This window comes from Crocuta crocuta, unplaced genomic scaffold (genome assembly GCF_008692635.1).
Source record: "Crocuta crocuta isolate KB4526 unplaced genomic scaffold, BGI_CrCroc_1.0 scaffold288, whole genome shotgun sequence".
NCBI classification, from domain to species: Eukaryota; Metazoa; Chordata; class Mammalia; order Carnivora; family Hyaenidae; genus Crocuta; species Crocuta crocuta.
The window spans coordinates 2496832-2508922 of NW_027532607.1; the positions used below are offsets into that span (position 1 = coordinate 2496832).

Genomic DNA, 12091 nt, shown 5'->3' on the forward strand with positions numbered 1-12091 from the left:
CGGAAAGGAATGCGTATGAAGTAGAGACGCCGGAGCAGGAACCATCGGGGATGTTTGCCTAAGGTTGCTAAAGGACTACCTGAAGCTTCCCTGGGAATGGCAGGATGACACATGCCAGAGAACCCGCTAACCTGTCTATCATTCCTTTGACAGAGTGACGTCAGAATCAAGTTTGAGCACAACGGGGAGAGACGGTAAGTCTGCCTTCTGATCAGTGTTTGTGTTCAAGTGTGCTGCAGTTCTCAGCATCAAGCTTGTGGAAGCTCTTTCCCTGGAGTGATCCCTGTGGGCTCACTGGCTAGGTGATGGGGTTGATTTGTCATAAAAGGGCAGTTTTCACCTTTGGCTTGGCTTACCAACTGAATTTTACTTTTGGTCTTAGAACTGGAAGCCATTTCAACTGTTGATGCTTTACTTTTTTGTTCTTATTCTACACCTGGGGGGTCCACCATTTTGCTATGAGAGGAAGTCAGGGCTCCAGCTTTGCTGAGTTACGACTTCCAGATACACTGACACTGTGCCACCTGTGAGCATCAGAAGGAGATCAGGGGGCGCCTGGGTGGCTCAGTCAGTTAAGCGTCTGACTGTTGATTTCCATTCAGGTCATGATCCTAGGGTTGTGGGATTGAGCCCCATGTCAGGCTCTATACTAAGCGTGGAGCCTGCTTAAGATTCTCTCTCCCTCTGCCCCTCTCCTCTGCTCTCTCTCACTCTCTCAAAAAATAAAAAATTAGTTTAAAGAAGATCAAGATTCTCCTGTGATGTGGTGCTATTCCCAGCCCAGTAGAGTGGCCCTGGCCCCTGGCTTTGTCCACATCAGGGCCAGGTTAGTGACTTGGAAATTTCTTTATAATGTGTTGGGGTCATGGGAAGCTACATAAAGTTTCTCAGTTGTGAAAGATTTCAGATCATCTGAGGACATAGAAGGAGGGAGTTTTTCAGTCTATATTCAGTATCTTACCTTGTTAGGGAAGTGAAAGTAATGTTGTGAAACCCTGTTGTCCTTTTCTCCATTGTTAGTATTTAGTGTTTTGTAGGAAGTCAAGATAGAAGTTTTCAGTGGAGAAAAATAGGACTCCACTTAATTTCTAAAGTTATTTAAGAAAAAACTTATTTTTTTTTTTTAAATTCAACATGGGGCTTGAGCTCACACCCCAAGATCAAGAGTCACATGGTCCAACTCAGCCAGCCAGGCCCCCATTAAGGAAGAACTTTTAAATGTTTATTTTGAGAGAGAGAGAGAGAGAGAGAGAGCGACAGAGAGAGAGACTGAGTGAGCAGGGAATGGGCAGAGAGAGAGAGAGAGCGCGACTGAGACAGAGCATCCCAGGCAGGCTCCACACGATCAGTGCTGAGCCCAATGTGGGTCTTGATCTCACAACTGTGAATTCATGACCTGAGCTGAAATCAAGAGTTGGATGCTTAACAGACTAAGCCACCCAGATGCACCTTAAGGAATAACTTAAAAAGCATACAGAACTCTGGTAACGGGATAATTGGGACACCGTGTGTGCATGTATGTGGTGTATATGTGCCTAAGTGTGCTTTTCAGTATATTTCCTGCTGTGCCATTCTCTCCCAATGATTGATACCCCTCGTTTGCCTTTGCTTGGAGCATTTGGAAATGTGAAGAGCATACGCATGAGAATAAGCTCCTCCTACATTAGGTCCACCATAGGACCTTAGTGCCTCCAAACATTGTTAGCACCAGTCCAGATATATAGCTGCTGTTCTCCCTGAAAAAGATATATTCACAAGCCTGCAAGGTTGTCAGAGGTTGCCTGGTGGAAACACTGTGGTCTGGGGAGCCAGAGCCCTGCTGCTGTGTGTGTTCTGGGGCTGTTTCAGGCCTGGGAGGAGGAAAGTCTTCTGAGTTCTGTTCCCAGCTACTCATTCTGTGTCCTGCCAGTAGCAGAGAAGTTAAATTGTCACTTCATTGTTGCTGTTTTTCACACTTCTGACATGACTGGGTTTTGGAGGGATTGCCAAACTCAGACTGGCAGAGACTTTTCAGAAGTAGATACAAAATCAAAAGCTCAATTGTGTTGGAGCCTAATTATGCAGTTACGCTCTCCCGAATTCCTGTTCCCAAAGTGGTATGTAGTTACAGCGAGCAGACTTACACTGAGAAAGTGTATGTGTTTAGTTACAGAGAAGCTGCCAGATCGAAACCACAAATATTTAAGGTGGTCGGGCAGGAATGGCCTTTCAAAGCCTGAGCAGCAGAGTGTTCGTATCAAGATTTTGAAAACTGTGCATTCTCTTTTTATAGGGCTGTTTTCAGGAGCCATGGCATTTCACTGTTTGTGTACTACGTCTGGAATTGAGGACTTTTAAAGTTGGTGCAGGGAAGCCAAGTTCAAGCTGCACAATGCCAGACAGCTCTGGTTTCGTGTGTTTCATGTGTTAGGATTTTGTAAAGAATATGATTGTGGGCTTTCTCTACTTTTTGCAGGGAATCTGGATAGTATATATCTAAATGTTGTAGGCCCTTGTAGAATTAGAATGTACGGAAAAGGGGAAAGAAATAGTAACTTCTTTCATTCACCTCTGCTAGGTATCCATTCTGTTTCCCTTTGCTTTGGAAGGCTAGGGATCAGGCTCCTAACGCTTTTACTTTTTAGCCCCAGGAGGGCAGAAGAGGACTGTAGATTCAAACTCCTTCCCTTTGAAAGTTTCCCTGTATGGACACTGGTGGGCGTGGTTGTCAGAGGTGTTAGTCCCCTCTTTGAAGCATTGACTAAAAAGGGCTGTTATTCAGTGTAATGGCAGCAGCTTCGATCTTACCAACCTTGATAAGCCCTGGTTTCTGATCTTGACTTTGGGGCTACTTTGGGGATTTTTTTTTTTTTTTGAGAGAGAGAGACAGCATGAACAGGGGAGGGTCAGAGAGAGAGGGAGACACAGAATCCGAAGACAGGCTCCCGGCTCTGAGCTAGCTGTGAGCACAGAGCCCGATGCGGGGCTCGAACCCACGAACCATGAGATCATGATCTGAGCTGAAGTCGGACACTTAACCAACTGAGCCACCCAGGTGCCCCTACTTTGGGGATTTTGAATGGCTCATTGCCAGGCCAAATGCAGGAGAATTTATCTGAGCCTGATTTTCTAACACTGTGCTAGGGACATCCAAATGGTCTCCTGGCATTTTATTCAGAAAGACTGGCCCCTGTTGCTAAGATCCTGATGAAGGGGTATGATTTGCTATTAGGAATTAATGGAAAGCCATTCTCTCAAGACTCCAGAAAATGCCCATATCTGTGTAACCCATATCTAGATAGCATCACACAGTATTATTCCTTGGAACAGTATGTTTGAAGGAAAAGAAATTTGAATTTAACCAGCCACATGTGGCTAGTGGCTACCACATTGAATATTACAGTTCTATTTTTTTTTTAATGTTTTATTTATTTCTGAGAGCGAGAGACAGCATGAGCAGGGGAGAGTCAGAGAGAGAGACACAGAATCCGAAGCAGGCTCCAGGCTCTGAGCTGGCTGTCAGCACAGAGCCCCATGTGGGGCTCGAACCCACGAACCGTGAAATCATAACCTGAGCCGAAGTCAGACGCTTAACCGACTGAGCCACCCAGGCACCCCTGAATATTAGTTTTAGATGATGGAAGCTTTTATGCTGCCCACTTATTTGTGCCAGCCTGGCACAGAAGAACATTAAAGAGAATATCTGGTCAGATTCCATTAACATTCAGTAACTTAGATCCCTCTGCCCTGTGGCTTATTGCTTCTTTCTCTGGTTATACCACTTCCCATCTAGGGGAGCAGAGAAGACGTAAAAGAACCATACACTTCTCAGCCTGAGGAGGCAAGAACTGTAGAGGCTCTGTGGCTGAGTACTGCTACTCTACCAAGCACTAGTCAGATTTCGTCCAGTCTAGGCTACTAAGAGATGAAGGTGGTTCTGATGTGTATTTCCCCCCATCACATTAAGCATAAATTTGTGTGTTTATTAGTCATTCATAACTCTTTGAATTGTGTCATCATATCCTTGTCTATGTTTTTGGGGGGTTGTTTGTCTTTTTCTTACTGATTTTGCAAGGATTTTTTTCCCCTAGTTTGATATTTGTTTTTTAACTTTGTTGATGGCTCATTTTGCTCTCAGAAGTTTAAATTTAAAAAAATTTTTAATGTTTATTTATTTTTGAGAGAGAGAGAGAGAGACTGACCGTGAGTGAGGGAAGGGCAGACAGAGAGAGAGGGAGACAGAAACGGAAGCAGGCTTCAGGCTCCATGCTGTTAGCACAGCCCCATGCGGGGCTTGAACTCATGAACCGTGATATCATGATCTGAGCTGAAGTCGGACAGTTAACCAACTGAGCCACCCAGGTGCTCCTAGAAGTTTAAATTTTTGTTGTTAAATCTGTCTTCTTCCTCCTCGTCTTCAGTATTTTATGTGATGCTTAGGAAGACCTTCTCCACTCCACTATTTTTTAATCCTGTACTTTCATCTGTATATATATATAGGATATATGTATGAGTTACTTTCTGATATTCTCTTGTTTTCACTTATCTCATTGCTTGCTTATTTTTTAATGTTTTTTTTTTTCCTATGAGAGAGATTGAGAGAGACAGTGTGAGCAGGGGAGGGTTAGAGAGAGAGGGAGACACAGAATCTGAAGCAGGCTCCAGGCTCTGAGCTAGCCGTCAGCACAGAGCCTGATGCGGGGCTCGAACCCACGAACTGTGAAATCATGACCTGAGCCAAAGTCGGACGCTTAGCCAACTGAGCCACCCAAGCGCCCCTCTCATTGCTTATTTTTATCTTAAGTATTTAAGTTGTAGTGTATTGGGTTGGACCCATATGGCAGATTTTGTACATCAGAAATTGACTACCAACAATATCATATGGTTCAACCTAATATAGTCATTAAAACTTTTATTATGAAATTTCAAACACACACAAAGGTAGAGACTGAACCCTTCTGGACCTGTAACCCAGCTTTGATTATTATCAACATTTTGCCAATTTTTTGTATATTTTATTCATTTTGTATGTTTCATCTGACCCCACCCTTAAATTTTGCTGTGACTTTTAGTTAACAGATCATTTTAACACATCTGTGAACAAGTTCTTACCCTACTCTGTTTTTATAGAAATTGTGTTTTGAACTGACCTAATGAGTCTCTCTAGAAAAGTGTCAATATCAATACTTCTTACATAATCACATGTGTCAGTAGTTAAGAAAACTTAGGCATGTAACCAGCTCAAGGGGAATTCCTTTGACTCTTAGGTAGGAAATCTCAATTTTGAGGATAATCAGCATTGAGATTCCTCTGGCATCAGTGATGGAGAAGACCTTTCAAGTCCTGGAGTTGAGTCATTTGGGAGTTAAGACCATGTTTTCAGGACTACTGCTACAGTCTCCAGTTTTTCTTCCTAAGGAGAGTATTTGGAACCTAATTTTAAAATCTAGGTGTCTTGCTTTTTTTCTTTTAAGTTTATTCATTTATTTTTGAAAGGTAGACAGTACAAACATGGGAGGGGCAAAGAGAGAGGGACAGAGGATCCAAAGTGGGCTCTGTGCTGACAGCGGAAGCCTGATGTGGGGGCTTGAACTCACAAACTGAGATCATGACCTGAGACAGAGTTGGAGGCTTACCTGACTGAGCCACCCAGGCATCCCAGGTCTCTTGCTTTGTACTTAACTGTCATTGACAGAAAGATTTGAGCTGAAATGGTAGAACAATGGTTGGGATTGAGCCACAATGTTTGTGATACTCAGAGGAAAGGTGAAAAAAATAAGGTAGATAAAAGAAGAAAAGAAAAAATAGAAAGTCAAACTGTATGAAGGAGAAAAAGAGAATCCTATGTTTAAAAGAACAGGAAGATATTCAGAAGTCCTAGCTTTCTAAATCTGACTTTTAAAATACGCAGTTAATCATGCTTCCTATTCCTTTTCAGAATTATAGCATTCAGCCGGCCTGTTAGATATGAAGATGTGGAACACAAGGTGACAACAGTGTTTGGGCAGCCTCTTGATCTTCATTACATGAACAATGAGGTAAGAAAGTAGATGGATGGTATGGAGACAAGATGGGGTGACAGCTAACTACCTTTTACTTTCTGCTTAATTGAGGATATTTTAGTTTGCTCCTGTAATATCATCTGCAAGTTTTCCTTTTCTGGAGCCTCTTTTCTTAATTCCAGTAATTCTGGGATTTCTGGTTTTTGCTACATGGGGCCTTCCATAGCTACTTCCATTCCACCTGCGCAGTCAGTGCTGGTAGCTCTAATACGCCATGGTGGAAACAGGTAAGGTACCAGGGCCAGGATATATATTGTCTCCATTATGTTTTATAGTTTATCTTTTTCTTTCAGCACAACCTTAACAAGAAGCAGAGGTTTAGGAGGGGTTGGAAAGATGTGGAAAACTCGTGGGTAGTTCCTCTATTGATAGTCATAAATGCTGGACTCTTCTCTCAAAGTTTAACTTCCAAGTGTAGTTTATTTCCAAAGTTAGCACCTACTCAGGTGATTTCTTTAGCTCTTCCTCCTCCTGCCCCTGCCCTTCCTTCCAGTCCTTATTTTTTCATACTTTAAATATTACCCAAGAAGGGATTCTTTTGAGTGTCAGTTACTTGGCTGCTTTCCCAGCTTTAAGAAAGGTACTAGAGGCTACAGTCTGCTTGAGCCAATGCTTTGCATTAGTCTGAGAGCCAGTGTGTTGGTGCTTAGTAGAGTCTGCATGTTGAGGGAATTGAGTTGGGGGACAAGACAAGAAAGCTGGGCAACATCCTGGTCTTTGAGAATCCGGTCCTTACTGTGTAGTTTTGTTTCATTCGTTGAAGAGTTAAGAATCTCCTCCATAAAGCAACTCTGGTGTCTGTCTATCCATCAGTAGATGAATGGATAAAGAAGATATGGTGTATGTATCCAGTGGAATATTACTCAGTCATAAAAAATGAGATCTTGCCATTTGCAACAACATGGATAGACCTAGAGAGTATTATGCTAAGTGAAATAAGTGAGACAGAGAAAGACAAATATCATATGATTTCGTTTATATGTAGAATCTAAAACACAAAACGAATGAATAAACCCATAAATACAGAGAATAAACTGATGGTTATCAGAGGGGAGGAGTAGGCAAAACAGGTAAAGGGGGTGGGAGATACAAGCTCCCAGTTATGGAATGAGAAGTCACACGGATAAAAGGTACAGCATGGGGAATATAATGTAGTAGTGTTATACGGTGACAGATGGTAGCTACACTTGCGGTGAGCACAGCATAACATATAGGCTTGTTGAATCACTGTGTTGTACACCTGAAACTAACGTTATGTTATGTGTCAACTATAAAAAAAAAAAAAAAAGACCTTCAGCTGGAGAAAAAAGAAATTTCTTCCATAGTTTGGGGCTGAATCTATAGCAGCTGAGTTTTGTTGGCTAAAATTCCCTGGTCCCCTTTTTATAAAATGTACAACGATAATTACATGTATTTATTGCCCAATAGCTAACAAAAATAAGAGTGTCTGATATTTTGTTTTTTGGGGCAAATTTTAGAAACACAGCAAATTTGGAAAATAAACCACTAGCTCTATAGTTAATAAGTAATGCAGATGAACTTTTAAAGATTGCAGCTCAAGGTTCTGTCACTGCATAGGAAAGCGAGGCTAGAGTCCGCCAGCTAATCAGGATTAAAGAAGGTGTTCTTTAGTTAGGAAAGACTTTTCTCAATGATTTAGTGCTCATTTCTCTTTCCGTTACGAATTCTTAATGTTCTTGTGGCTCCTGGGTGGCTCAGTCATTTAAGTGTCTGACTTCGGCTCAGGTCATGATCTCATGGTTCGTGGGTTCGAGCCCCGTGTCTGACTCTGTGCTGACAGCGAGCTCAGAGCCTGCAGCCTGTTTCAGATTCTGTATCTCCCTCTCTCTCTGACCCTCCCCTGTTCATGCTGTCTCTCGCTCTGTAAGAAATAAATAAAAACATTAAAAAAACAAAATTTTTAAAAAAAATTCTTCATGTCTCAAAATCCATTTTCAAATTCTTTTGCCAATAAAGTGACTTCCCAGAATGTTAGTCATTCCTTTATTCAAATATTTATGCAGCTGTTAATTCTAAAGCCAAACGTAATTACTAGTTATTATTTTAGATGATACATGTCTGTCCATGTTCTGCTAATGTCAATGACCAAGAATTGACTAGTTTACATTTTATTAATTTAAAATCCCTCAACCTCTTTTTCTTTTCTTTGCCCTCTAAACCTTGCCATGTCAGGATTTGAGAACCACATGTGAGAAATCAGTTAGTATTTTATTTTATGTTTATTTTTTTGTAATAATAGCTTTATTGAGGTATAATGTACCTACCATAAAATTTACCCTTTTAAGTGGTACAATTTAGTGGTTTTTAGTATATTTACAGATTTGTATAACCAACACTACTATCTAATTCCAGATACCCCAAAGAAAAGGCCTGTACCCATTAGCAGTCACTTCCTCTTCCCTCCTCTTCCCAGCCCCTGGCAGGTGAACACAAACCTACTTTAAGATAATAATATTCCCCAGTATGGATAAACCACATTTTGTGTATGCATCTGGATACTTGAATTGTTTTTACTTTTTGGCTATTATGAGTAGTGCTGCCATAAACATATGTGTACACACTTTCATATGTACATATGTTTTCAGTTCTCTAGAGTATATACCTAGGAGTAGAACTGTTGTCTTATGGTAACTCTATGTTATCTTTTTGAGAAACTGTCCATCCTTCCCATATCTACTGTACCATTTTACACTTCTTACCAGCAGTGAAGGAAGGTTGTAATTTCTCTACATCCTCATCAGCGCGTGTTATTTTTTGGGTTTTTGTTTATCTGTTTGGTAAATTACAGCCAATCCTAGTAGGTGTGAAGTGGTATCTCATTGTGGTTTTGATTTGCATTTCCCTAATGACTAATGACATGGAGGATCTTTTCGGTGCTTATTGGCCATTGTCTATCTTCTTTGGGCAGTGTCTGTTCAAATCCTTTGTCCGTTAGAAGAATTGGATTCTTTGTCCTCTTATTGTTGAGTTGTAAGAGTTCTATGTATATTCTGAATACTAGACTCATACCATACGTTTGTAGTTTGTACAAATTGTAGTTTGTTTGTTTAAGTTAAAGCCTACTCCAGTTATTTCTTTATCTCTCCTACACCCATAACCATTCTTATTTATTCCTGCTTTGAATGTTACAGGAAGGAATTCTTTTATAATATGATATGATTTGCAAAATTTTCTCCCATTCCATAAGTTGTCTTGAAATTTTATTTTATTTTTTATTTATTTATTTTAAGTAATCTCTGCTTCCAACATGGGGCTCAAACTCACAACCCCAAGATCATGAGTTGCTTACTCTTTTGACTGAGTCAGCCAGGCATCCCTTGAATTTTTATTTTATTTAATTATTTATTTTTTACATATATTTATTATTGAGAAACAGAGAGAGAAGGAGCATGAGCATGGGAAGGGCAGAGAGAGGGGGAGACACAGAATCCAAAGCAGGCTCCAGACTCTGAGCTGTCAGCACAGAGTCTGATGCGGGGCTCAAACTCACAAACTGCGGGATCATGACCTGAGCCAAAGTTGGACACTTAACCAACTGAGCCACCCAGGCGCCCCGAAATTTTATTTTAAATACTGTTCTTGCTCTTTGTTTTTTCCTAGCCTATAATTTAGTGTTGTCTTCTCCTTTTATTATAAACTGGGCACTAAAGAAATAAATTGGACTTTTACTTGATTTTGTGTTTGCCACCAATGTGTGAGATCTGACATTTGCTGGGTCCTAGGCAAAGGATACTTTTACATCTTTCAGTACTAAGTACTCAGAATGTCATCTGCATTTAACAGCAAGTGAGACTTATCCATACCTTCAAGGGTGATGTCTTTAATACTTAAGGGAAATGAAAACAGAGGAGATTGTTTCTGAATTCTAGTCACTGATTTTTACCTTTAAACATTAAGATCTTAAACTCTCCTATGTGGCCTAAATTTGTGTTCTTATTTGAGTAACAGTTTTCATCTTCTGCATATCCCCCTTCTTCTATGCCTTTTCTGCTTGTTCTGTTAATGGCAGCACAGGCTAAGGTGAATATTTAATTTGGGAAGAAATATGGTGCTTCAACTATTTAGGATTTGAGCTTTGGAGAAAAGAGTATTTTTAGAGAGGAAGCTCTTCGCAGGAAATATCTTGAAACAAACTACTGGTGTGTCGCACAGCATGGATGAACTCAGAAACGTTAAACAAAAGAAACTAGATACAAAAGCCTATGAACTGAATTGAACATGTATGAATTCTAGGATTCCATTTATATGAAATGTCCAAAAGAGGTCAATCTGCAGAGGCAGAGAATAGGTTAGTCGTTGCTGCGGCTACAGGTGGGAAGAGGGAATGACTGTATATGGGCACAAGATCATTTGGAACAATGGAAATGTTTTAAAATTGAATTGTGATGATGGATGCACAAATTTGTAAATTTACTAAAAATTAATGAATTGTACACTGAAGTAAAGAAAAAGTATCTAGATGGTTTGAATTAATTTTTTGACCCCATAGTATCCAGTGAGATTGTTTTCCTTCAGACATTTTTAAAATTTTGCTTATTTTTGTAAACTAAAGATATATATGATTCCCTTTTTCTGTGTCTGTGTCCCAGCTTTCCATCCTGCTGAAGAACCAAGATGATCTTGATAAAGCAATTGACATATTAGACAGAAGCTCCAGCATGAAAAGTCTTAGGATATTGCTGCTGTCCCAGGACAGAAACCATGTAAGTAGCCCCTGTGATGGCCTGGCAGCTGGACAGAGGACAAAACTTGCTGTTTTTCAGGAGTTCACTTGGCTTCCCTTGACAGAATTTTGTATTCTTCAGCTGCTGCACATAAGTGCACATAAGCATATAAGTGCAGCCCAGCACAGCCCACTGTGTCAATGGCCAGATCACATTTTGTATGTGATTTCACTGTGAAGTCAAATCACCCGTGTTAAAGTTGTAGCTAAAGATTACTTGGCTTGTGGCATGGAAGGAAGGAAAACATTTATGACTGAAGAGAAAATTCTTTTCCTCTATGTTATCTCCATTTGATGTGGACCCCAACAAGAGAGATTTGATTATGGTGAAGATACTTAGCAAAGGCAGCCAGGGGATTGAGGATATCATGTAGACCTTCTCTCACAACCCCTCAGCAACCATGCCTGTCTCTTGAGACATAAGTAGGAAACAAGCTTTTCCTTCTTTTCAATGGGAGAAAGACCATCGGGTGGGGAGCCTCTTGTAACTTACCAGCTACTACCTTACCCAATGGCCGGCAATCTGCAGGGGCCGTCAGAAATGTGGGATCACTCCTTATTAACTTCTCTTAAAAGGTCCATAAGGGCCTACATTTCACAAGGATGATTGCAGTCTGTCTGTCTTCTAATCACTGATTCCTGTACCAGTTTTCTTTTCCTTTTTTTTTTAATTTTTATTTTTTTAAATATTTATTCATTTTTAAGAGACAGAGCACGAGGAGGGGAGGAGCAGAGGGATAGGGAGACACAGAATCTGAAGCAAGCTTCAGGCTCTGAGCTGAACCCAATGCAGGGCTCGAACTCACTGACCATGAGATCATGACCTTAGCTGAAGTCGGACGCTTAACTGACTGAGTGACCCAGACACTCCGTACCAGCTTTCTTGACGTGCATGTTCCTAAAGGTTTCTTGGCACTCTTTCCTTATGCTTGAAGACAGCCAGGTGCGAACAGCTGACACTGCTGTATGAACATACCATACCAGGACAGGGTTTAGGTGGAATGGTACTCATGCTGGCCATTTATTTTTAGAGACCTATTGAGATTGGGCTGTCCTACTGATTGGGGGAAAACACAAGAGAATGGAGTTAGGAGGACTTAGAATAAAGAAAATATTTTCTTTTCTTTTTTTTTTTAATGTTTATTTGTTTATTGGGGGAGGGGAGGGGCAGAGAGAGAGGTAAAGAGAGAATCCCAGTCAACCTCCACGCTCAGCACAGAGCCCAACATGGGACCCAATCTCACGACTGAGATCATGACCTGAGCCAAAATCAAGAGTTGGACACTTAACTAAATGAGCCACCCAG

General features: G+C 40.8%; 1 protein-coding gene across 3 annotated transcripts in view; it reads left to right on the plus strand.

Annotated features, from left to right (window-relative positions):
- MAP3K3 (mitogen-activated protein kinase kinase kinase 3) overlaps positions 1-12091 on the plus strand; it is a 51934-nt gene that overhangs the window by 12515 nt on the left and 27328 nt on the right. For all 3 annotated transcript variants that reach the window (XM_077780310.1, XM_077780311.1, XM_077780312.1), the window contains exons 3-5: positions 154-194; positions 5918-6017; positions 10652-10765. In XM_077780310.1, the coding sequence (XP_077636436.1) occupies positions 154-194; positions 5918-6017; positions 10652-10765 (255 nt within the window). The remainder of the gene's footprint in view (positions 1-153; positions 195-5917; positions 6018-10651; positions 10766-12091) is intronic.